This window comes from Neofelis nebulosa, chromosome 7, assembly GCF_028018385.1.
Source record: "Neofelis nebulosa isolate mNeoNeb1 chromosome 7, mNeoNeb1.pri, whole genome shotgun sequence".
Taxonomy (NCBI): Eukaryota; Metazoa; Chordata; class Mammalia; order Carnivora; family Felidae; genus Neofelis; species Neofelis nebulosa.
Genome location: NC_080788.1, coordinates 86,041,743 through 86,069,427, shown reverse-complemented (window position 1 = coordinate 86,069,427; position 27,685 = coordinate 86,041,743). Strand labels below are relative to the sequence as shown.

The 27,685-nt window shown below is 38.2% G+C and overlaps 1 protein-coding gene across 7 annotated transcripts in view; it reads left to right on the top strand.

The window, feature by feature from the left end:
• The first annotated feature begins 20,886 nt into the window (after positions 1-20,886).
• The window catches only part of RALGAPA1 (Ral GTPase activating protein catalytic subunit alpha 1), a 280,983-nt gene continuing 274,184 nt past the window's right edge, over positions 20,887-27,685 (top strand). For 3 of the 7 annotated variants that reach the window (XM_058738830.1, XM_058738829.1, XM_058738828.1), the window contains exon 1: positions 20,895-21,479. In XM_058738830.1, the coding sequence (XP_058594813.1) occupies positions 21,374-21,479 (106 nt within the window). In that variant the 5' untranslated portion in view covers positions 20,895-21,373. Of the gene's footprint in view, positions 21,480-27,685 lie in introns of all 7 variants that reach the window. The other 4 variants (XM_058738826.1, XM_058738827.1, XR_009264389.1 and 1 more) reach the window with 3 other exon arrangements.

The window sequence follows — 27,685 nt, the reverse complement described above, 5'->3', positions numbered from 1 at the left end:
ATGCATATACATTATGTGAGTGGTGTGGACTAAAGGGGGCAGCTATTTTAGCTCCAGCCAATTATTACTACATTAGAATTCTGACTTAGATGTTGGACCTTCCAATTTTTAAGAGAAATTGGATATTTAGATCTCTATGTGAAATATCCAGATTTGTTAACATTTGCTCAGATATAGTTTTGTTGTTGGTGGTGGTTTGGTTTGCTTTGGTTTGGTTTACTTAAACTCCAGACCAAACAAAAGCAGCTATGGATAAAATCCCTGGCCTCTGTTGGGGCACCCAGCTGGCTGAGTCCACAGAGCATATGACTCTTGATCTCAGGGTTGTGAGTATGAGCCCCAAGTTGAGTGTAGATATTACTTTTAAAAAATCGATTTTAAAAATGTCCCTGGCCTCCGTTAATCTCTGTAATATCAGCAGCTAGCAGAGTGGGTGCTGAATAGAAATAATATCTTAGATTTCTGGTCACTCTTTATGTGCATTAATTCATTTAATCCTATAACAATTCTATGAAGTAGATACAATTGTGCTTTACATTTTGCAGATGAGAAAACTGAGGCACAGAGCAGTTAGATTATGTGGCCAAGGTCATACAGCAAATAAGTAGCAGATTTACAGTTTGAACTTAGAGAGTCTGACATCAGAGCCTATACTTAACCACCAGCATACAGTTCCCCTCTGGCAGGTGCATTCTGTTTCTGCTGTTCAAAGAAAAATGGGAGGCGGGGGTACCTGGGTGGCTCAGTCGGTTAAGCGTCTCTTGATTTCGGCTCCTGTCATGATCCCAGAGTCATGGGATCAAGCCCCACGCCGGGCCCCTAGATGAGCATGAAGCCTGCTTAAGAGTCTCTTTCTCTGCCCCTCTTCCCAACTCACATGCTCTCTCTCACTCTAAAATTAAAAAGAAAGAAAGAAAGAAAGAAAGAAAGAAAGAAAGAAAGAAAAAAAGAAAAAAGAAAAACAGAAGTTGGAGAGGTGGCATAGATTCTAACCCTGGTCCTGCTAGTCACCAACCACTTAATTTGGCAAACCACATAATCTGTGGTCAGTTGTAAAGTGAGGAGGTTGCATTATATTATCTTTAAGTTATCTTCCAGCACTAAAATTCCTGTCATTATTATATTTGTGTTTAAGGCAGACAGAATAATAGAACATTATGCAATTAGCTACATGATGGTGTTTTGCTTAAAAGTTTCTCTCGCACCTCCCCAAACAGAACTTAGAAAAGATGTATAGGGAATGTAAGAAGAACCATAAGGAACAAGAATTAATACAGCTGGGCAAGAATATTGTAACTTTAGAAAATAGAAGTTAATGTAAAGAAAACTAGGAAAGCAGAATGAAGTTTCCTTAATCAAGGCAGTTAAAGAGGTTGTAAGGATGTTTTCCATTTATGTAGCAATTTACATTTTCCATAGGTCCTACACAATCATTAGATACATTCTAAGTCTCACTTTTCATTAATCCTTTCATACTTGGCCATTTATTGAGAGTCATCAGCAAAATCCATTATATCTTCACCCTCTCCTCTGAACAGATCCTTAACTTTCTTGTTCTAAAGAAAACATGGCTTTCCCAGGACCCTGCTACCTTTGCACCCCTGCTCCCAATGGGCCCTGTCATGGAGTAGGTGTGTTCTTTGTCCTCCTGGTTCCTTCCAGATGATGCTTTCTCCCTCCTGCCTAAAAACCCCCAGCTTGTCATCAGGATATGACACAGGATCTCTACTTGTGGCTATCATCTGCATACCCTTCAGGTCACTCCCCCTCATTTTTTGAAGATTTTAGCTCTTGGCTCATTCTCTCCAATGGGACGCCTATCATAATTCTTGGTCATTTTAGTATTCAAGTAGGTGATTTTATACCACTCCATTTCCTATTGTGTTTGCTTTGGTATAAAGTAGACATAAGATAATTTTGGCCTTATCCTTTTAGTTTTCCTCCCATGTCCCCCCTTGGGGCACTTTTAAAAATCTTTTTATGGAATATTTTAATATTACATAGTAATTTAAACACATAATAAGATATTCAGCATATTATATGTATAACACAGTACCCATCTCTTAGTTTTCTCAAATCTTACATTTAACCACATTTGCTCTAGACCCCTCCTCAATTCCAATTCTCCCTTTCTCTTTCCAAAATAACCATTATCCTGACTTTGGTGATTTTGATTGTCACCCACATGTACATACTATTTTTGTATAATTATGTATCCATAAATAATATATAGGATTGTTTAACATATTTTAAAGTGCTCACATTTTATTTTTTAATTTTTAAATGTTTATTTATCTTGAGAGAGAGACAGTGTACACAAGAGCAGGGGGAGGAGCAGAAAGAGAAAGGGAGAAAGAGAATCCCAAGCAGACTCCTCACTGTGAGCCCAGAACCCAACTCAAAGCTCAGTCTCACAAACTGAACTGTGAGATCACGACCTGAGCTGAAATCAAGAGTCGGATGTTTAACCAACTGAGCCAACCAGGTGTCCCTAAAGTGCTCATAGCTTAAAGAGGTGTCATATACTACACATCATCCTACAACTTCCTTTTCCCTCATCAATTTTTTGAGATTTATCCATGGTGATATGGGTAGCTCTAATCCAGTTATTTTAATCTGCTGTCAGGTATTCCACTGAGTACATATATTCCTTCAAATGAATATTTAAAAATTTATTATTTGCCTATTAATGGACGTGTAACTTCAAAATTTTTTCTTATTAAAAATAGTTGTCTCAATGAATATTGCATGTATCTTTTGGGCCCTATGTGTGAGGATTTCTCTAGGTCACTGGTCTCCAAAGTGGGGCATATGTACCCAGGGAGTATATCCCGGGGGACAGGAAGAAAATACTAAAACTTCCATGTGTATTATGTTCAATTTCATCTTTGTCTAGAATAAAGTAGATATACAGAAGCAGTTTGAAGTCCATTTTTTACACCGATTCACCCTCATTATGTTCCTTGTGCTTACTTGTTTTTAATCAGCAGATCCTGCCTCTGAAGGGAGACAGACTTAATTCCAATTGTCACCACGTGGTGGAGCTGAGACGTCAATGTACAATCCACAAAACTTGTCCCTGCTGAGTGACCCTGGCCAGATGCTGGTGGCTGGAAAAACAAAGGCAGAACACCACAGGCTGCAACTAATAGCTTCAAATCAGGGTAAACATTTGAATCATTCAAACTAAAGGGGCTTTAGGGACCTACACTGACAACTAGATGAGACCAATTTATAATTATACCAATTATATGAGATCATGATTTCAATTGCTTAAGAATGAAACCACCTAAAAGTGCTTTGAAATAGCTTGTTCACTGGCACAGGACCCATCCCTGTATTCTCTATTTGCAGAAATTAATTCTGGGATTAGTTGAAGTATAAATCTGATGACGTTTCTGCTAACGTATTTATGTTATTGTTATTCCACTGTCTCATGGCTCAAATTATCATGTTCTTTTCTGTAGTCTAATTTTTCCGTTCTTTTCTGTAATTTTTTTTTTAATTTTTTTAACGTTTTATTTTTATTTTTGAGACAGGGAGAGACAGAGCATGAACAGGGGAGGGTCAGAGAGAGGGAGACACAGAATCTGAAACAGGCTCCAGGCTCTGAGCTGTCAGCACAGAGCCCGACGCGAGGCTCGAACTACGGACCGCGAGATCATGACCTGAGCTGAAGTCGGCCGCTTAACCGACTGAGCCATCCAGGCGCCTCTGTAATTTTTTTAAGTAGAGAAATTTTCTTTGTCTCTAAGATTTTTCTCAAGGGTAAATATTTTATATGCAGTTTTATTTTTAATCTGTATTGTTCCTCTAAAGATAATTTTTCTGTGTAAAGTGGCTATCTTTTGTTTTGGCCTCCCCACTCCCCATCCCCTTTTTGAGGTAATAGCTTCCTGACTTTCCCTTCAAGAACCCACTCTGCTCCATTCAGCCCATATGGTTCAGGTGACCAATCAGAATATTATATTCTCTAGTTCAGGGATGGACATGTAGACCAACGTAGGTCATGATGGACATTGCCAGAACTTTTATTGGAACTATCATGAAGGAAGTTTGTCCTGTGAAATTAAAAGTTCTATTAAGCCTATATGAGCTTAAGTTTGCTGGGACCATTTCTCCTTCCACATGTGACTGGAACAGGGCAACAGGGATGGGAACCAACAGAGAGGAAAAGTAATGCTGAAATAGAAAGATTCCTGACTGACGTTATTTAAGTGCCTGCATCCACATGTGTTCAATGTTAATCCTTAGACTTTCAGTTACATGAACCAATAAATTCCTCTTTTTACTGAAGCTGTTTTGCTTGGTTTTGTTTGCTTCTTGCAGCTGAAAGTGTTCTGACCAAAGTGGCTAAAAACATACATGTTTTTTGAATGGAAGAAATTAATATTTTTAAATATCCCATTGTAATTTCTTATCCATTCTTATTAAAAGTCCCTTTTCATATTTATATATTAACTATCTAATATATACTACATGCCAGATACTATGCTGGTTTCAAGAGATATTCATTGGTTAACAATACAGAAACAGCCTATGCCTGCATAGAGCTTACAGAAAAGGGGAAGGGTAAATACTAAAAATTAACTATACAAGTTGAGGTATGCTTTGTGTTAGTGATTTGAGAGCATATAACATGGAGACCTGACTGAGAGGAGGAGTGGGTGTTAGGTAAGGCCTCTCTAAAGAAGTAATATTTCAGCTAAGACTTAAGAGGTAGGTAGGAGTTAGCCCAGCTAGAAGGGAAAGGAAGAATCTTATAAGCTGAAAGAATAGTGTATGTAAAGGTCTTGATGTCAGAAAGTGCTTAGAGTATTCATGTTTGAGGAATTAAGAGACTGCTGTGGATGGTCATTAGTGTTCAAGGTTGAAAGGGGCATGGGGTGAGGTTGGTGAAACAGGCAAAGGTCACATATCTGGCAGGGCCGAATAGATTATGGTAAGACAGTTGTTTTGTTCTAATCTTAAACGCAGTGGGTTGCCGTTGGGAAGTTTGTAGGAAGAGATGAGAAGATTAGATGAGTGTTAAGATTGCATTAATTTTAAGATCAGATCTTTAAATGATCACTGGTTGCTTAGTGGAAAACATATTGGATAGGAACAAGGGAAAAGAATAAATCAATCAGATGTTGAGGTAAGATAATAGTGGCTTGGACAGGGCAGAGGCTGTATGGTGAAAAGAAATGAACAAATCTAAGATAGCTGGGAGGTAAAATCAACAAAACTTAGTAATGGATTGAATTTGGGGCATGAGAGACAGGATATAGGATATAGTCTACTTATCTCCCTTCTCTTAGAATTCATTTCATTTCACTATGCTAATAAATAACGTCAGCAGTCTTTGCTTCAACAGACCTCCTTAAAAGTATATTTCATTTGAGATCTATATCCATTGTATATGATTTGCAGCTCTCTCTGTCCTTAACCAATTATAATATTTCTTCTAGTGTTTCTTGACTTCTGCATGAATGTTGCGTTTTCTCTAAAAATTAAATCTTAATCTATGAAATTACAAACAGAAAGAAATGACAAAATACATTGACATTGGAACTGATGGTGCTAAAGCAGTGCTGGGTAAAATGGGCTAAAGCAGTGCTGGGCAGGTGAGCATGAAGACAGTGGCACCAAAGTGCACAAATATTCTTTATATTCTTCACTGCCAGTTTCACTTACAAATGTCCTTGATGAAGCAGTAAAATTATTCTGAATGAAATCCCGAGTACTGAGCACACATCTTTTTAACATTTTCTTTGGCAAAATGGGAAGTAGTATAGTGCAGTAATGCTGCACGCTGACGTGCACTGGTGGTCTTAAGGAAAAACACCTGTGCAATTGAGTTGTGTGCTGACCTAGCAACTTTATTCAAGGAATGGCATTTTTACTGGAATGAAGTGACCAACTAAAGATATTCAGAGTTGGTTCTATGACAAATAGTTTCACAAAAAATCAAATAAACAAAGTGAGCCTGTTCCTTTTCGTAAAACCGTTGACGCTGTTTGTTTCCCAAGATAAAATCCAAGCTTCCAAATGAAAATTAGGAATTTAAAAAAATTTTACCCACCGTGATGAATATAACATCTAATACTTAAAGGATTTTCTGATGTATGTGATTTTTTAATTTTTATATTGCTTAATGAACTGTATTAACATTCGGAATGTCTGTATAACTTGTGAACAGTTATTTTCCAAATAGCAATTGCATAATGTTACAAAATTATGTCTGGGTAGAAGATTCATGTAAAGTGCAAGATTTTAATGTAAAGAATACCAAAAGTTTACTCATGTGCTTTTGTATTCCACATTGCAACTAATCTTTAAGAAACTACCACTTGTTGGGGCTCCTGGGTGGCTCAGTCAGTTAAGTGTCCAGCTCTTGATTTCAGCTCAGGTCATGATCTCACAGTTTGTGAGTTTGAGCCCCACATGAGGCTCTGCACTGATGACACAGAGCATGCTTGGGAGTCTCTCTATCGTCCCCTTTCTGCCCCTCCCCTGCTCTCATTCTCTCTCTCTCTCTCTCTCTCAAAATAAATAAATAAAACTTAAAAAAAAAAAAACTGGGGTGCCTGGGTGGCTCAGGTCCGTTGAGTGTCCAACTTTCGGTTTCAGCTCAGGTCATGATCTCATGGTTCGTGGGTTTAAACCACATGTCAGACTCTGAGCTGACAGTGCGGAGCCTACCTGAGATTCTCTCTCTTCCTCTCTCTGCCCCTCCCCTGCTCTCCCTCTCTCTCTCTCTCTCTCAAAATAAATAAACTTAAAAAAAGCAACTACTGCATGTTCATTTTAGCTTAGTTTAGTTTTAGTGTATTGTCAACAATTATCTGAAAGAACCTATTAAAATATTCCTCTTTTCCAATTACATATCCTATGCAACCACATTTTTCTCATATACTTCAATCAAAAGAATATATAGCAGGGCATCTGGGTGGCTCAGTCAGGTGTCAGTTAAGTCCGAGTTGGTGACTCATGACTTCAGCTCAGACACATGATCTCACAGTTTGTGGGCTCAAGCCCCACCTCGAGCTCTGTGTTGACAGTGCAGAACCTGCTTGGGATTCTCTCTCTCTCCCTTTTCCTCAGCCCCTCCCCCACTTGCTTTCTCTCTCTCTCAAAAATGAATAAATAAACTTAATATATGGCATCATAAGAATCCAGCTGTCTTCTATTAAGCCAAATATAAAAGAGATTTGCAAAAAAAAAGGAAAATAATACTTTTCTCACCAAATAGTTTCTGTTTTGAAAAAATAGGTATTTTGAGGCACCTGGGTGTCTCAGTTGGTTAAGTGTCCGACTCTTGATTTTGGCTCAGGTTGTGATCTCACAGTTTGTGAGTTCAAGCCCTGCATTGGGCTCTGTGTGGACAGCACGGAGCCTGCTTGGGATTCTTTTTCTCCTTTCTCTCTGCCCCCCCTGAACTCACATTCTCTCTCTCTCTCTCTCTCTCTCTCTCTCTCTCTCAAAATAAATAAGCTTTAAGAAAAACAGGTATTTTTATTTTTTCATAAACATGTCTGTTCAAAAATATATATTTCAAAAAAAATCATAAATGTTATCATCCAGTGGCTTACCATTGTTATTTTTAAGTATTAAGCTAATTTTAAATTTTCTCAGGTTACATTTTTTAAGGAGACTTTCATTTATTAGGGCAGTTTTATTTTTATTTAGTTTTATTTTAAGTCATCTTTACCCCCAATATGGGGCTCAAACTCATGACACAGAGATTAAGAGTCACATGCTCCACTGACTGAGTCAACTCTAATTCCCTAGAACAGTTTTAGATTTATAGAAAAAAACTGAGCTAATAATACACAGAGTTCTCATATGCCCTGCATCCAGTTTCCTTTATTTAGAGATGATATGGTATATCTGTCACAGTGAACCAGTAATGATACATTATTATTATCTAAACTACATAGTTTATCAGATTTCCTTAGCTTCTATTTAACATCTTTTTTCTACTCCAGCATCCCATCCAGAATACTTTATAAAATTCAGTTATCATTTCTCCTTATGTTCACCTTGGCTGTGATAGTTTCTCAGACTTCCCTTGGTTTTGATTACCTTGACAGTTTTGAGGAATTAACTGGTTAATTGGGGATTTGGCTAATATTTTTCTCATTATCAGAATGAGGGTATAGGTTTGGGGGAGGAAGGACAATAGAGGTGAAGTGCCATTTTCATCACATTATATCAAGGACGCACACTGTCAAGGTAACTTCCCACTGTTAATGTCGACCTTGATCATGTAGCTGACGGTGTTTGTTGTTTCTCCACTGTAAAGTTATTCCTCCCACCCCTTCCATTCTGGACACTTTGGAAGAAACTCATCATGTGAAAACCATATCTAAGATGTAGGGTTATTTTCCATCTCCTTGAGTATCTACATATGTTTTTTGGAATTCCTTTTGCGTGGCAGATTTGTCTTCTCTATTTATGTGATATTGATATACATAATAATTTTAAATATTTTAAATAATTTTAAATTATTGTTTATATCAATATGCACTCATGGATATTTATGTTATATTTTGAGTTATAATCTAATACTACTTTAATTTTTTTTTGTCATTCACATTGTTTCAGCTTTGACCACTGCATGCTTTTTTAGTTAACATACTTACATCGTGTGTGTGTGTGTGTGTGTGTGTGTGTGTGTGTGTGTGTGTAGCATTTCCTTACTTTCTGGCACTACAAAATGGTCCAGGCTGACCTTGTACTTTCCTGCCCCAGTCCTAGAATAAGCCATTGTTCCAAAAAGCCTTGGTTCCATCAGAAAGTGGTATTAAAAACCAAGATCTGGTGCTAGGCATGCTTGCTGCTACTAGACTATCATTGCTTCTAAGCCCTGTCAGCTGACAGAGCAAGGAAATACATAGGAGTTTACTACTCCATCTGTAGAAACATATCTGTAACTATTTCTATACGTAACTATCTGTATCTATATTAAGCTAAATATGTGCTCATATTGATGTCTCCAACTGGAATCCACTACCAAATGGATCATTCTACCTTCCTCCCTGTGCTTATCTTAAAAACTCCTACTCCAGGGGTGCCTGGGTGGCTCAGTGGGTTGAGTGTCCAACTTTGGCTCAAATCATGATCTCACTGTCCGTGAGTTGAAGCCCTGCATCGGGACCCGTGCTGACAGCTTGGAGCCTGGAGCCTGCTTCACATTCTGTGTCTCCCTCTCTCTGCCCCTCCTCCACTCATGCTCTATCTCTCTCTCTGTCAAAAATAAATAAACATTAAAAAAATTTTTTTAACTCCTACTCCAACAGTGAGAAACTTGAGTCCCACCATCTGTCATCCATTTACTTATTTAATTTCAGTATACATGTGTAGTAGTATCAGAGTAACCCATACCTACATGGGAATCAACTTTATCAACTAGAATGCAGTGTTTATGTGCATTTTCTTTAGCCTGTAATCTCATAGATTCCATTCATTTCCTTTTCACCCAGCTTCTTCAGTGAGGTTATTTCATACATTGTAATACAGTTAGATTATTTTGTCACATTCTGTGTCCCAACTTGGGATCCTCTGCTCTCCTAAATGATCTTTTAATTTGCATATATTAGTATTTACTCTATGTGCTATGAAGTTCTATGAATATTGATAAATGGATAGAGTGAAGTATCTACAACTATAGTATCGTACAGGGTAATTTCACCACCCTAAAAAAATTCCCTGTGCTTTACCTATTCAACTCTTTCTCCTTCCCCCTAGGTCCCTGGCAACCATTGATTTTTACTGTTGCCATAATGCTACCTTTTCCAGAATGTCATATAATGACAATCATACAGTATGTAACTTTTGCAGACTGCCTCCTTTGCCTCCCTTCACTTAGTAATATGCAATTTTTATTAAAAATTTTAATGTTTATTTTTGAGAGAGAGGGAGGGGGAGAGAGAGAGAGAGAGAGAGAGAGAGAGAGAGAGAGAGAGAGAGAGAGAATGTGATGTGAGTGGGGGAGGGGCAGACAGAGGAAGACAGAATCTGAAGCAGGCTCTGTGCTGTCAGCCCAAAGCCCAACATGGGGCTCAAACCCACAAACTGTGAGATCGTGACCTCAGCTGAAGTTGTACACTCAACCAACTGAGCTCCCCAGGCACCTCTAGTAATACACATTTAAGATTCATCCCTGTATGTTCATGGAGGAACCTTGGTTTCTTTTTAGTTCTGAGTAATATTCCATTGTATGAATGCACCATAGTTTGCTTATTCATTCATCTGTTGAAGGACATATTGGTTCTTCCAGCTTCTGGAGTTATAAAAAAAAAGACACTATAAACACTGATGTGCAGATTTTTGTAAGGACTTATTTTCAGATCAATTGGTTAAATACCTTGGAGTACACTTGCTGGTTCCTATGGTAAAACAATGTTTAACTTTACAATAGACTACCAAACTGTCTTCCAAAGTGGTCTGTACCATTTTATATTCCCACCAGCAACAAATAAGAGTTCCTGTGCCCTGCATTGGTGTTGCCAGTGTTTTGAATTTTAGTCATTCTAGTATGTATGCAGTAGCATCTCGCTGTTGTTTAATTCTTCCCTAATGACAAATGATATTGAGGATCTTTTCATATGCTTATTTGTCATCTCTATATCTTCTTCGGTGATGTGTCTGTTCAGCCTTTTGCCCATTTTTCAATTGGGTTGTTGGTTTTTGTATTATTGAGTTTTAAGAGTTCTGCGTATATTCTAATCAAGTCCTTTATGTGTTTTGCAAAGATTTTCTCCCAGTCCATGGTTTTTCTTGTGATTCTCTTAACAGTATCTTCGCAGAGCAGAAATTTCAATTTTAATAAAATCCTACTTGTCAATTTTCTGTCCTACATAGATCATGCTTTCATGCTATATCTAAAAACCCATCATGGGGCACCTGGGTGGCTCAGTCGGTTAAGCGGCCGACTTCGGCTCAGGTCATGATCTCACAGTCCGTGGGTTCGAGCCCCGTGTCGGGCTCTGTGCTGACAGCTCAGAGCCTGGAGCCTATTTCAGGTTCTGTGTCTCCCTCTCTCTGACCCTCCCCCGTTCATGCTCTGTCTCTCTCTGTCTCAAAAATAAATAAATGTTAAAAAAAAATTTTTTTTTAAAAAATAAAAACCCATCACAAATTAATTAATTAATTAAAATAATAAAATAAAAACTTATCACTGAATGAAAGCTCACCTAGATTTTCTCCTATGTTTTCCTTTAGAAGTTTTATTTTTTTTAAATGTTTTATTTATTTTTGAGAGACAGAGAGAGAGCATGAGCTGGGGAGGGGCAGAAAGAGAGGGAGACACAAAATCCAAAGCAGGCTCCAGGCTCTGAGCTGTCAGCATAGAGCCCGACGTAGGGCTTGAACTTGTTTACCGCAAGATTGTGACCTGAACCGAAGTCAGAAGCTTAACCAAATGAGCCGCCCGGGTGCCCCCTTTTAGAGGTTTTATAGTTTTGAATTTTACCTTTAGGTATGTTCCATTTTGAGTTAACTTTTGTGAAAGGTGTAAGGTTTACATATGGAAGTCCATTTGTTCCAGCACCATTTGTTGAAAAGATTATCCTTTCTCCATTGAATTGCCTTTGCTCCTTTGTCAAACACCAGGTGATTATATTTGGGTGGGTCTATTTCTAGGCTCTCTATTCTGCTCCATTGATTACTGTGTCTAATTTTTCACCAATACCATGCTGTCGGGATTACTATAGTCATATAGTAAGTTTTGAAATCAGGTTGCAACAACTTTGTTCCTCTTCATTATTTTTTTGGCTATGCTGGATCTTTTGTCTTTCCAAGCTACAAAATAGCTTGCTGGGATTTTGATTGATATTGTATTGAGTCTACAGACCAAGTTGGGAAGAATTGACATTTTTTTAAAACGTTTACTTATTTTTGAAAGAGAGAGAGAGAGAGAGCAGGGAAGGGGAAGAGAGATAGGGAGACACAGAATCCGAAGCAGGTTCCAGGCTCTGAGCTGTCAGCATAGAGCCCGATGTGGGGCTCGAACCCATGAACTATGAGATCATGACCTGAGCCAAAGTTGGTTGCTCAACCAACTGAGCCACCCAGGTGCCCCAGGAAGAAGTGACATCTTAAAAAAATGTAATGTTCTATTCATTGAACATAAGAGATCTCTCCATTTTTTTTGTATCTTTGATTTATTTCATCAGAATTTTGTAGTTTCCTCAGCTTTAATTTTTAATAATGCAATAGATTAGCAAAGCTCTTTGGTGATTCCTTAATAATTTTGATCATGACACTAAAAACTTTGAGAACTGCTGGTCTACCTCTTTTTTTTTATTTTTTAAATGTTTATTTAAATGTTTTATTTAAATATTTTTAAATGTTTTTGACAGAGAGAGACACAGAGTGTGAAAAGGAGAGGGTCAGAGAGAGAGAGAGAGGGAGACACAGAATCTGAAGCAGGCTCCAGGCTCTGAGCTATCAGCATAGAGCCCCACATGTATCTTGAACCCATGAATTGTCAGATCATGACCTGACCCGAAATCGGATGCTTAACCAACTGAGCCACCCAGGCACCTGAAGAACTGCTGGTCAACCTCTTGATCACTTCTTTGGGTTCTTAATTTTCTAACTGCTAACTTCAGGTCCTTGCCATTTGTTTCATTAGGATTGACTTGGCAAGCATGCTTCTCCTACTCTTACCATTGTAACACAGTTGGCATTTAGACCTTCTCATTCACAAGTAATGATACTAAAACAGATACAATGTCTAACATAATAGAAGTACATGTACAAAAATAAAAAAAGTAAAACTGTACAAGCTTGTAAAATAAAATGCAATCAACTAAGAAATCAGGACTGCACATAGTGATTTCCCTCCAAAAAGTATGGTATAAAAAAGGCAATTACATTGGAGAAACCTGACAAACCTGACAAACTACAAGGTAATCAAGGTCAACATTAACAGTGATAACTCGGGGTGCCTGGGTGGCTCAGTGGGTTAAGCTCTAGACTCTTGATTTCAGCTCAGGTCATGATCTCATGGTTGTCAGAGTCCAGAGTGGAGCCCTCAATCGAGCTCCGTGTCCACACTGAGTGTGGAGCCTATTTAAGATTCTCTCTCTCCTTCTCCCTCTGCACCTCCCCCACTCACGTGCACATGTGGGCATGTGCCCACACTCTCTCTCTCAAAAATCAAAAACCAAAAAAACAGTAGTAACTCATGCTGATAGTAGATAATATAATGTAATGAAAAGAAAACTTAGGCTCTGTGATCTTTTCCCTAAAACCCACAGCCTTTGTCTAATCATGAGAAAAACATCAGACAAATTTCATAGAGAGGCATCCTTTAATAAACCTGACCACTTCTCCTCAAAATTCTCAAGGTCATCAAAACCAACAAAAATGTGAGAAATTATCACAGCCAGAAGGAGCTTAAGGAGAAATGATAACTAAATGTAATAAACTATCCTGAATAAGATCTTAGAATGGAGAAAGGACATTAGTGAAAATATTCTGTATGATTCTGTAATAGTAGACACATGTCATTATACATTTGTCCAAAACCATAAAAAGTATATCAATAAAATTGAACCCTAAGGTAAACTATGCTCTTTTGATGACAATAATATGTCAATGTAGGTTCATCAGTTGTAACAAATGTACCACTCTGGTGGGGATATTGATAACGGGAGTGGCTGTGCATATGTGCGAGTATAGAATATATAGGAAATCTCAATACCTCCCTCTCAGTTTTGCTATAAACCTGAAATCTAACCAAAAAAACAAAACCTATTAAAAATTGATCTATTAATTTAAAAAATCTCAAATTTGAATTAACCTGACTTTATAAAAAAGGGTAATGTAACATGTTCACATTTGGAAGATTGATAATGACATATACTTCTTGGGATGTTCATGATTTTATTTATTTATTTATTTATTTATTTATTTATTAAAGTTTATTTATTTTCAGACAGAGAGAGAGCATGAGCATGGGAGGGACAGAGAGAGAATCCCAATCAGGCTCCATGCTGTTAGCACAGAGTCCGATGTGGGGCTTGAACTCACAAACTGTGAGACCATGACATGAGCCGAAATCAAGAGTTGGTGGCTTAACGGACTGAGCCATCCAGGTGACCTATGGAATGTTCATGATTTTAAACTTAAGTTTTAAATTCTAGTTTTCACAAGCAATATTTCAAAGAGAATTTTCTGGGTTTTTCTTTTCACAATAAATATGTCTCCAGAGGGGAGAGCTTACACTTTCAAAGGATGTTAGTATTTCCATCATTAAGGAAAAGAAAAATCAGTCAGTGGGCTGGGCATGCTATATTGACATGAAACTTATGCCAATGTGTTTTACAATAGTGTTTCCTTTTTCTGGTATGCCAGACATATAATTATTACTAATGATATGTTACATTTTTTATTTTCTAAAATTATTTCATTCATTCACCATTTACTGTGTGCCTGTGCAAGAGAAAGAAATGGGAACTTACATCCATTCTTCCATTCAACAAATATTTATTGAGCACATTTTATTTTTTTTATTTTAATTTTAATTTTTTTTTATTGTTTGAGAGAGAGAAAGAGAGAGAGACACACAGAGGGCATGCAGGGGAAGGGTGGAGAGACAGGGAGAGACAGAGAGAATCCCAAGCAGGCTCAGCACTGTCAGCACAGAGCCAGACATTGGGCTTGAACTCACAAACCATGAGATCATGACCTGAACAGAAATCAAGTCAACGCTTAACCGACTGAGCCACCCAGGCACCCCTTGAGCACATTTTATAAAGTGCAACTTGCAAGAAGATTGGGATACACCTTTAAACACAACCTATATGGTCTCTCTCCTGAGGGAGTTTGCAATCTAGTGGGAGAGCAAATCTTCAAACAATTACACAAATTGCTCTGTTAAAAGTCTATGAAGTAAAGCAAAGGAAGGTTACATATCAGCCATTATAGAAGTAACTTTCAATACCATTTCTCACCTAATTATCATAATAAAAGCTGTGGTTTATATATAAGGAAAATGGGTCTCAGAGAGGTTAAACTATATGCCAAGGATCCCAGAGCAAGTACATCCTGAAGTGTAATGTTTAATTCAAAGCTATCTAACTCTAAAGATCATGAATGAAAACACTGTATTATTTCCTGAATTTTACAAAACCCTGTGTGGCAGGCCTTATATTGATTTTACTAATGAAAAAACTGATGCTGAGAGGAACTAGAACCCAAATCCTTTAAATAATTCATTTATTTGCCCACTGTATCATAATGCAAGCAAGTCTGTAACTTTTATGATACAAACATACAAGCCATGCATGCAGGAACCACATACATTTTTGTAAACTTAAAAAAAAAAATGGTGAGATTGTCATTGAAACAAGCCCCTATTAAGCAAAGTATTGTTTTGTTTTGTTTTGTTTTGTTTTTACATAATTTTGGCAAAATTCTTACAGCTCTCTGCTGAATTTAAAAACTTTTTTATGGTAATCAAATATTTCTAGGGGTGAGAACGTAGGAGGAAAACAGTTCTACAAACAAGCAGCCTCACTTTTAATGAAATTATTTTATAGGGGAAAGTTTCCAAGAACAATTTTAATTCATACCACTCAGAATTTCACTGATTTTTTTAAAAGGCAAATGCATATTCTTTGGGTTTACCCATCAATGTAATAGGACATCTTTAATTTTTCATGCAGAGAAAAAATTGACAATATATCCATGTTTATATGGGGTACAAATAAGAAAAAGAGGCTTAAAAAGAAAAAAAAGAGGGGCACCTGGGTGGCTCAGTTGGTTGAGCCTCTGGCTCTTAATTTTGGCTCAGGTCATGATTCCAGGGTCATGGGATTGAACCCCATGTCCAGCTCTGAGCTGCACATGGACATTGCTTAATACTCTCCCTCCTTCTGCCTCTCTCCCCCAATTGAACTCTCTCTCTCTCAAAATTAAAAAATAATAATAATAATAATAAAGAAAAAACAACACAAGTAATAGCAAAGGAAACCCAGATTAATTTTGTAGAAAGTGTCAGTAGCTCTGCTTAAGTTTTTTGTTGTCAAATTGCTTGCAGCAAAAACTTGGGATATGTGATAGCAAGTATGAAAAACTATATGAAAGAAAACATATAAGTAGTATATGAAAATATTCTTAGTAATAGGTTGAGAACAGAATAAATTGCCCAAACTGTAGACTCCAAGTTTATCTGCTGAGTCTCTGGTGACCACAATGTATGCTCATTTTCATGGATAAATCATAGAAATGTTTAACAAAGACTATTTTTGTTTTTCTTTTTCCTTTCTTTATTCTTTGCATCTTTATTCTTGTCTCAACCATATACAGCCTTCTGATATTTTAAGACCTTAATAGCAATTTTACCTTCACAGTTGAAATAGATCAACATAAAAGATTTTTAAAAATTTCTTTAATCCCCCCGCCCCCCCAAAAAAAGCATAGAACCTATTTCTCTTTGAATCAAAACCTGGAAAGTAAAAGATTAGCTTTGCTTACATTCTGGCCTGCCGCTGTTAAGCACTGTTTCTCCTTGGGGCACCTGGGTGGCTCTGTTGGTTAAGCATCAGACTCTTTCTTGATTTCAGCTCAGGTCGTGAACTCACAGTTCATGGGCTCAAGCCTTGCATCAGGCTTTTCACTGATAGTGCAGAGCCTGCTTGGGATTCTCTCTCTCTCTCTCTCTCTCTCTCTCTCTCTCTTTCTCTCTCTCCGCCCCTCCCCAACTCGCATGTGTGCTCTCTCTTTCTCAAAATAAATAAAAATAAATTTAAGGGAAAAAAAACATTGTTTCTCCTTTCTTTGTCTTCCTACCAGCTTCTCTGCTTTTCTGGTGACCATGTCTCAGCCCCAAAACAGGTTACTGTTCCTGAATTGACAGCAGAAACAGCAACTGTATATTCTAAATGCTTATTGAGTCCCCAGTGCTGAGTTATTCTTCCTATAAATATGTATTGAGGACCTATCACATGCCAGGTACCATTCAAGAGGGCAGAGAGAGACAGAGAGAGACACAAAAAGAAAGAGAAAGTTAAGACAGGGAAGTCGGAAAGGAGAGAAAACAAATTGGAGCCTTGGATTATGGATCACAATCCAAGGTCTTCTCAAAACTTGTATGATATAGGGGAGAGGATGCATAGACTGATTACAGCAGAGAGTGCAGTGAGCATGATGAGAGAGAAAAAAAGTAAGTGCTGTGGGAGGGCTTCAAAAGAGGGCTTCATGTTGTTTTCAAGCAGTTAATTGTTTTTTTCCTTTAAAAATTTCTAATCCCTATTCTGCCTACCAAATATCTTTAAAATATATAAATCAGGACTTTTCCTGTTGTGCAAGTAACTGAAGCCCAACACAAAGTATTGATCTGTGAAATAGAAAAGATCATGGCAATTCAAGCAAGTTCAATCCAAATGCCCAAACAATGTTGTCAAAACTCAGTCTCTTTTTTTATCTCCTCTGTTCTTGGAGTGTTGGCATGCACTATTCCCAGCAGATTCTTTTTTTTTTTTTTTTAAGTTTTTATTTATTTGGAGAGAGAGAAAGCATGAGTGGAGAAGGTGGGGGGGAGAGTGATAGAGAGAGAGAGAGAGAGAGAGAGAGAGAATGAATCCCAAGCAGAAGCTTGATGCATGGCTCAAACTCATAAGCCAAGAGATCATTCCCTGAGCTGAAGTGGGGTGCTTAACTGACTGAGCCATCCAGGCACCCCTCCCCGGCAGATTCTTTTCACATGTTTGTTCCTAGCAGTTCCAGGCCTTCAGCCTGAAAAAAGAATTTCTCTTTCTCAATAGTTGCAGGAGTTTTATTGGACTGCCTTGGTTTTGTGCCGATCCCTAACACACTTGCTTTGCACAGGATGCTTGAGTACTAAAGTGTAAATGGGGCCATGGGGCATGAGATCAAGTGAGATCAAGAGAGGGGTGGCTTTCCAAAGGAAAACCTAGGTATGATTACCAGAAGAAGGCAGGCAAACCAACATACATCCACTACCATCAATGTAGCTAATTACTTTTTTTTTTTAATGTCTACTTCAATAAGTTTAGAAAGAGTAAGAAACTAGGTCTGCAAGGTATAAAATCTGGAGATGTTTCTAGCTTCTCTGAAATTAGTCCCTCAATGTAAGTTTTATTCTTTGATCTGAAGTGCTATGCATTTCCTCATTTTAAGACAGATATTCAAGGGGCGCCTGGGTGGCTCAGTCGGTTGAGCGGCCGACTTCAGCTCAGGTCATGATCTCGCGGTCTGTGAGTTCGAGCCCCGAGTCAGGCTCTGTGCTGACAGCTCGGAGCCTGGAGCCTGTTTCAGACTCTGTGTCTCCTTCTCTCTCTGACCCTCCCCCATTCATGCTCTGTCTCTCTCTGTCCCAAAAATAAACTTAAAAAAAAAAAAGACAGATATTCAAGAACTAATTGCAAGAAGGTAAGACTATGGAGTGTTTTTTCTTTTCACTCTTAAAATTTACATAAAACTGAGTAGATGCTCAAATCCTACTAAGATGTGGGAGCGGGGAGGAAACCACTGCCATTTCTAGCATGCATAGCTTAAAATGGTGAAAGCCTGAACCTAAACAAAGGTTGTGATAATGGAGGGAACAGAACAAAATCAAGAAGTATTTAGGAAGTAGAATCATCAGGTTTTGGTAACTGGACAAAAGAAGAGAAAGGGAGCCTTCAGAGGATATGAGTTTCTGGATTGAAAAAACTGGGCTGATCGTTATATTATCAATAAAGATACCAGATGAAGGAGGAAGATCAGGTTTGGGGGGAAGGAGGACAAAGCTGACAAGTTTCAGTTTTGTATATATTGAGTTTGAGTAGTTTGAATTTGAGTATATTTGAATTTGAGATTAGTATCTTAAAAAAGACACAGGTACGGACAGAGGTGTCTAAAATCACCAAATAAATGATACTCAGAATCATGGGATCAGATAAATCTTCTACTATCAAAAAAAACTTTTAGTAACATAAACACTTAAAAACTAACAAATATTCATTCTGTGCCTAAATAGGATATAAAGATAACTTTTGTAAAAAGCCCTTGTTTTCAAGGAGTTTCTATTCTTACACATACATCTTAATTTGGTTAATTTACAATTGGTATATTAGATTTTCTTAATTTTCTTTAAAACAACTTCTGTTTTTTAGATTATAAAAGCAATACATGCTTTTTGTAAAGGAAATATAAGCAAAATGTAAACAAGAAAATTAAAATCACCTGTAATACACTTTGCAGCTATAATCACAATTTTGGAGTATTTTTTCATCTTTCAAAAATCATATAAACTTTTTTTTTCAGAGTTTTGATAACATATTTTCAGTTTTGTATTTGATTTTTCACTTACTATTGTCTTGAGTATTTTCCATGTTATTAAAAAATCTTCATATTAGTAATTTTCACAGGCATATTACATTTTACATAGTGGACATTCATTTCCTTCCTTTCTGACAGACATTCATATTATTTCCAATCTTTCAATGTTATAAATTGTGTTAATATTTTTTCATGCTTTCATTTTTAAGCTTTAAAAATTTTTTTTCCTCAATATTTATTTTTGAGAGACAGAGAGAGACAGAGCATGAATGGGGAAGGGGCAGAGAGAGAGGGAGACACAGAATCCGAAGCAGGCTCCAGGCTCTGAGCTGTCAGCACTGAGCCCCACACGGGTCTCCAACCCACGAATTGTGAGATCATGACCTGAGCTGAAGTCAGGCGCTTAACCAACTGAGTCACCCAGGTGCCCCTCATACTTTCCCATTTATGATTTTTTAGAATAGAATTCTAAAAATGGAACTAAAAAATCAAAGTGTATGAGCGTTTTTAAGTGTCTTGATACAAAATGCCAAATATTAAATTCCATTAAGCTTGTAGTAATTAATGCTTCTTCCCATAAAGTAATAGGAGCATCTCCATCTGTTTTAATCTTTTATTTTTTTATTTAATCTTTAATTTATTTTTATTTAATCTTTTATTTTTTTTCATGTTTATTTATTTTTGAGAGAGAGAGAGAGAGAGAGACAGATCACAGTGGGGGAGGGGCAGAGAGAGAGAGAACACACAGAATCTGAAGCAGGCTCCAGGCTCTGAGCTGTCAGCATAGAACCTGATGGGGAGCTTGAACTCTGGAACAGGGAGATAATGACCTGAGCTGAGGTCGAGTGTTTTAACCCACTGAGCCACCTAGGTGGCCCAAACTTGATTTAAAAAAATTACTAATGTGTGAACATTTTCACAAGTTTTAGTTATGAGTATACACTTCTGTGAATTTTCCCCCATGTTTTCTATGCGTTTTTCTACCTTAGCCTTAGCAATTTCCTCCTGGATTTGTGAGCTTTTTACATATTAAGAAAATTCACCCTTAAAGTTCCCCAGATTTCTTTTCTCTTGTAATTATGCACTCTGTGACTGCATGCTTTGGGGATTCATTTATTTGTGCAAGACGATTTTATTATTTTTGTGTGTGTGCGCGCCAGATAATTTTAATCAAGAGGATGTACTATAACCCTACAAATCTCTTAAACTACAATCTTTAATAATCACTTCGTAAAACAAAACAAAAACTTTAAACAAAATTCAACTTAGGAAATGAAGGGGTGTTACATCCAAGGCCTTCAGAATTGGCATCTAAAATATATTGCACGACTGTTTTGATGTTTTGGAGCTACTTTTTAAGTTACTATGACATGGTTAACAGTGGAGATGAAGGACCTTATTTTTAAACAAACACTACACGACACCACTCAGGGAGCTTTGCGTACAACGGCGCACGCAGTAATTCCTTTCCCTGACTTTCTCGGGCTCTACCTTTGGCGCCTTACACAGGAAAGCAAAGGTGATAAAGGCCACGGATGATCTCACGCTGGCATGACGTCAAGAAGCCTTGACGTCAGAAGGCGGTTGCCACGGGGACCATTCGCCACCGACGGCAGAGTCGTGAAACCACATCACCGCGCTCATCTCCGTTTCGGCCTGTGCAGGGTCTAAGCTGCTAAAGAAGCTTTAACCTTAAGGGGGCCTCAGGGAGAGAGGAGTTGTGCTGCCGCCGCCGAGAGCCCCACCTCCGCGGCTCCCGGTCCCGGGTCCCGGCCTGTGGCGGCGAGAGGCGGCCTCAGGAGGCAGTGGAGGCGACGGCGGCCGACCTGCCCGGGTCTCCCTCGCTCCGTGCAGGACTGGGAGAGGGTATCCGCCATATTGGAGCCGGAACCGAAGGTGCTTTGCAGCCGCGGCGCGAGGCGGGAGGAGGTGGCGGCCCTGGCCTGGATGTGAGAGGAGTCGGCTGCGCCGGGGCCCGCAAGCCTGGGGAGTGAATGAGCTGCTTAGGCTAGTATCCTCCCCGCCCACTCTCTCCACTTTCCGCCGCCGGGGCCGGAGTCCCCGAGTTGGCTGTGGCGGCGGCAGCGGCAGGATGTTCTCCAAGAAGCCGCACGGGGACGTGAAGAAGTCTACCCAGAAGGTGCTGGACACCAAGAAGGACGCGCTGACCCGTCTCAAGCACCTGCGCATCGTCATCGGTGAGGAGCGAGGGGTGGCGGCGCCTAAAGGCCTTCACTTTTCTGGGAGCCCCTGGGGACTCTCCCTCCCGCCCTAACGCTGTGCGGGAGTAGAGGACGAGGCGTCGCCTCCGCGGAGACGCGGGGGGGGGGGGGGGGGGATAATTTGGGGAAGGGAAAACTTGGCAGTTGGCAAATACTAATCACCGCTAACACAGGGCTATCTAATTTTGAGTTAATAGCCCGAACTCATTTTTATAAACTAGTATTATTCTAAAAACTTAGATCTCTTTTAGACTTTCCGGAGGCTTGGTGTTGTCGATAATGGTGTTTATGGAATATGTGTCAGGTGACTACCGCCATCCCAATCCAAGTGAAAAAAAAAAAAACCCCTCTCAAACAATATAAACCTTAATCTTTCAAGTTTCTTGGCTAACGAGGGCGAGGAAGCAGTTACACCTCTTTGGGAAGTGGCTGGTTTTCAAAAATCTTAGGGCAACAGCCCCGCCCTTCTGTTAGTGTACCTTGTTCATCATTACTGTCATTTAGAGGGAAGGTTATTATTAATTACAGAAAGCAAAGTCGTTTATAGCTTCCTTTGCTTCTCGAGAATTGTTTACGATTCTGTTTTTACTTAGTTAAGTTTTTTTTTATTCTCTGTTGCTCTCTACATCCGTTTGGCTGGCAGACCAAACAGTGCTCTGAATTGTGGTAATAGTGTTAAACGAATCTTTTGGATACTTGCTCATTTCATAGGCTGATGAGGGCTGTACTGGTACTTATGGAACATGTGGTCCTGTACTTGGATCTTTTTAGATGGAATTTGAGGTGAAAAGGCAAGTTACTTTGCATTGATAGAGTTATTGGCAGAACTGAGTTTAGAACCCAGATGCCTGAATCCTAGTTCAGAGTATTATTTCAAGCTCTTTTCCTAATGAGTGTTTTTCTGAAAAGTGACGTTTAATTAGTGATGTAAGTCCTGTGTTTTTGCTGCATGTTTCTTTACTCTGTTGTTTACTCATACCATCAGGATACCACTAGTAATACCCAACATTTGTATGTTTTACAAGATGATTTCACATAAATTATAATTCTCACAGTAACTGTAGAGGTAGATATTATTATACTCCTTATTTTACAAATTAGAAAGCTGAGGTCTGGAAATGTTAAGTAGCCATCCAGCTACTAGGAAGCAGAGCCAGAACTGGAGCCCAGATTTCATGTCTTTGTTTTTTTTACTCTTCCTACATTTATGGCAGCAAATCTTTATCACAGGTAAGTTGTATTTATTCCTGTGGAATAAGAAAACAATTAAATCCAGTTTGTCAATATAAAAAGATCCAGTTTTCAAGAAAATATAAATCTTAATATAGTTGAGATAGTGATCTTTTAATTTTCATTCTACTTCTGAGTTAAGTCATTGAAGAAAAGATTTTTTTTTAATTTTTTTTTTCAACGTTTTTTATTTATTTTTGGGACAGAGAGAGACAGAGCATGAACGGGGGAGGGGCGGAGAGAGAGGGAGACACAGAATGGGAAACAGGCTCCAGGCTCCGAGCCATCAGCCCAGAGCCCGACGCGGGGCTCGAACTCACGGACCGCGAGATCGTGACCTGGCTGAAGTCGGACGCTTAACCGACTGCGCCACCCAGGCGCCCCGAAGAAAAGATTTGGCTAAGAGTGCAACAGGGAAAGTCAATGTGTGAGTGTAGGAGATATATCCCAGATAATTGCAGTTTGAAATTGGAGACTTAATGGAATTTGGCACCTATTTGGGACAGACTGTAGCTTGAGTAAAGTCGGAGCTATAAAGTTAAGTTCCAGTAGAGTATTGACATTTCCTAAATTAACTGCTGTATTCCTTAGTTATAGAGGTGAGGGAACGGTTCATACATCTTGGGCGTAAAAGGTTTTTACATCTGGGTGACTTGGTCTAAATTAAGAGGCCACACGTGTCAGGTATTTTGTAGGGTCTGGCTTCCTTGGTTTGAAGACAAAACTAATTTAAAAAAAACTTTTGCTTTTTATTTATGGGCTTTTAAAAAATGAAGCATATGCTGTATATAAACACTTAAAATATCCTTAAGAACCTTCAAATAGAGAATATTGTGCTTTCAGACTCCCTGCCTTGTCAGTGGAGGAGGTCCATAAGAGAGATTACTGTGCTTCCGTAGTCTTATTTTTATTTATTTAAAAATTTTTATCTTATTATTATTTTTTTAAAAGTACATTTATTTTGAGAAAGACAGAGACAGTGCTGGTGGGCAGGGACAGAGAGATTGGGAGAGAGAATTCCAAGTAGGCTCTGCACTGTCAGCACAGGCTTGAACCCAGGAAGCTGTGAGATCATGGCCTGAGCTGAAACCAAGAGTCGGGCGCTTAACCCATTGAGCCACTCAGGTGCCCCTACGGATCTTTAATTCTAGTGTAGTTAACATAGTGTTATACTTGTTTCAGGTGTACAAAGTAGTGATTCAGCAGTTCCATATATCACTCAATGTTCATCAAGATAAGTGTACTCTTAACCCCTTCACCTATTTTACCCATCCCCCCCCCCCCCACTCACATGCCCAGTAAACATGTTTGTTCTGTGTAGTTAAGAGCCTATTTTTTGGTTTGTCTCTTTTTACACTTCAGTAGTTTCAGAACAGTAGTTCTGAACCAGGGACAATTTTTTCCCACTGGCGATAATGTCTGGAGACACTTTTGGTTGTCACAAATAGGGGGAGAGGATACTGGCCTCTAGTGGGTAGCAGAAATGCTGCTATATATCTTACATTGCACAAGATAATCCATCGCAACAATGTTCTAGCTCTAAATGTCTATAGTGCTGAGGTTTAGAAACCTTGTCAGGATATGGAGTGCAAGATAGACCTCCAAATGTTGTACTTGTTATGGAAAGAGCCCAAATGTCGATTGACTGATGCATGGATAAAGAAGATGTGGTATATATACACAATGGAATATTACTCAGCCATAGAAAAGAATGAAATCTTGCTATTTGCAACGACGTGGTTGGAGCTAGAGCGTGTTATGCTAAGCAAAATAAGTCATTCGGAGAGAGACATAGCATATGATTTCACTCATCTGTGGAATTTAAGAAACAAAACCAATGAACATAGGGGAAAGAAAGAAAAAGGGAGACAAACCATAAAAGAGACTCTTAATTATGGAAAACAAACAGGATTGCTTTAGGGGAGGTGAGCAGGGGTGGGGGATGGACTAAATGGGTGATGTGTATTAAGGAGAGCACTTGTGATGAGCACTGAGTATTGTATGTAAGTGATGAATCACTAAATTCTCCTGAAACTAATATTATACTCTATCTTAGCTAACTAGAATTTAAATAAAAACTTGAAATATAAAAAAACAAAACAAGAACCACAAATGTTGTACTTTGTTCTTTTTTTAATGTTTTATCTTTGAGAGAGAATGCACGTGTGATGCATGCTCACTCACGGGAGAGGGGCAGAGAGAGGGAGACAGAGGATCCCAAGTGGCTCTGTGCTGACAGCAGAGAGCGCCCAGCACAGGGCTTGAACTCACAAACCATGAGATCATGACCTGAGCTGAAGTTGGACGCTTAACCTACTGAGCCACCCAGGCACCCCTTGGTTCTACTATATTAATTAATTGAATAAAATATTTTGTATCTTTAAATGGTTACAGTTTTATTTTGCTTGAAATATGGTTAATGTAATTCCTTAGAAAATGAATGGGAGAAAGTAGAGTGACAAAAGCTGTAAGACATCTTAGAGGGCCACCAATCAGGTACCTTATATTGTAGATGAAAGGGTCATTTCAAATCATTTCTAAAGTAGGGGCAAGTTTGCAAAGTGGGCATTGCCAATGACACAGGATTTTTATTTTTGTTTGGTCCCATCTGAACTATATTTTTAACCCTTAAAATGAACTGCTGTTTGTTCAGGGTATTTGTAGAGAATTCAGTGCATCCAAATATATGAGAACATAATTTAAAGATACAATCTAAAACATTGCTCTGGCATGTGTTTGCTTGGGACACATAAGACAATTCCAGCTGAATTTGTAGAACTTGACTCTGAAGGATTTATATTTAAATTTGCTGTGTTTATTGATATTGCTATATATTTTATTTGTAGGAACTGGAAGTTAGAGTTTTTAAAAAATAGAAATTAAGCCTTGTCTAGTTTCTAAAGTTTTATCCTCTCCCCCCACCCCTTTTTTTCAAATAAAAGCCTTAAGATAATGATACTAAGTTAGCATATATAAAGTAGCTAATATAAGACTTGCATATATTGGATATTGACTAAATGTTAATTTCTTCTGTGGCAAGGTAACAGTTCAGTCTTAATGATTTAAAAATAAAAAGAGTGCTTATTCAGCTGATAAATATATTGACTATTGTTAGATCATTCTTTCTAACAGTTTTATTGAAGTATAACTGGTGTATAATAAATTGCACATATTCAAAGCATTTTATTTGAAATGAATAATTTTGATATATATACCTTGTGAAGCCATTATGACAATTAAGATTAGGAACATACTCAGATATTCCAGGTAGCAAATATATCTATAGCCTCCCAAAATTTCCTTTTGCTCCTTTGTAATCCCTTTCTCTTGCCCCTGCACGCAACCCCTTGCCTCCTTTCCCTGGGTGAAACTGTGTGTGTGTGTGTGTGTGTGTGTGTGTGTGTGTATGGAATTATACAGTATTTACTTTTTTGTTGGGTTTCTTTTATTCAGCCTTATTTGAAATCCATCTCTCTTGTTTGTGGTGTGTCAGGAATATATTGTTTTTGTTGTTGACTAGTATTCCATTGTATAGACATGCCACAATTTGATTATCCATTTACTTGTTGATATGTGAGTTTGCAGTTTGGGGCTATTACACATAAAACTGCTGTGAGATGTATTTGTTTATAGACACCTGCTTTCTTCTCTCTTGGATAAATACCTAGAAATGGAATGGCTGGAGCATGTAACAGTTGTGTGTTTATTGCCATACTGTTTTTTACGATTTTACATTTTTACTAGCAGGGTATGAGGATGATTTCCTCCACATATGTACCAACACTACTTTACTTGGTATGGCCAGTCTTCTTAATTTCAACCACTATAATAAGTATATAGTGGTTATAATTAAGTGTTTCTTTGATATCTAATAATACTGAGCTTTTTAAAATGTGTTTATTTGCTATTGTATAACTTATTTGAAGTGTCTGTTCAAATTTTTCATTTATTTTTAAGTCGAATCGTTTGCTTTCATTCAGTTTTGAAAATTCTTTATATTTTTTGGATACAAGTACTTTATCATATGTGTGATTTGCAGAGCTTTTTTTTCTTTTATTTTTGAAAAATGTTTATTTATTTTTGAGAGAGAGAGAGCACAAGCAGAGAAGGGGCAGAGAGAGAGGGAGACACAGAATTCCAAGTAGGCTCCAGGCTCCCAGCTGTCAGCACAGAGCCTGATGATGCAGGGCTCGAACTCACAAACCGTGAAGATCATGACCTGAGCCAAAGTCAGATGCTTAACCGACTGAGCCACTCCAGTGCGCCTACAGAGCTTTTTTTTTTTTTTTTTTTTTAACAGTCTTTGGATTGTTTTTCTTAACATCTTTGATTAGGTCTATGTATCAATTTTGTCTTTTATGGTTTATGCTTTTGGTTTTTATAGTTTATGTTTTATCCAAAATCTTTGCCTAAGCCAAAGTCACAAAGAATTTCTCCTATCCTTTCTTCAAGAAATTTGATAATTTCAGGGGTGCCTGGGTGGCTCAGTCAGTTAAGCATCCAACTTCAGCTCAGGTCATGATCTCTTGGTCTGTGAGTCCTAGCGTGTGCTGGGCTCTCCATTGACAGCTCAGAGTGGAGCCTGTTTCAGATTCTGTGTCTCCCTCTCTGTTTACCCCTCCCCTGCTAGTGTTCTGTCTCTCAAAGATAAATAAACATTAAAAAAAAGTTATAACTTTGGGATCTATATTTAGATCTGTGATCCATCTTTTTTTTTTTTAGATCCATGATCCATCTTGAGTTAACTTTGTAAATATGGTTTGAGATAGGATTGGCTTTTTTTTTTTTTTTTTTTTTTTTTTTTGGTGAATGGATGTCCAATTGCTCCGGAACTATTTTTTGAAAAAGACAGCCTTTTGTTCACTGAATTGCCCTTGCGCTTTTTCCAAAAGTCGTTCGTCTATATATACGAGGGTCTATTTCTGGACTTTCTATTTTGTTCCAATGATCTA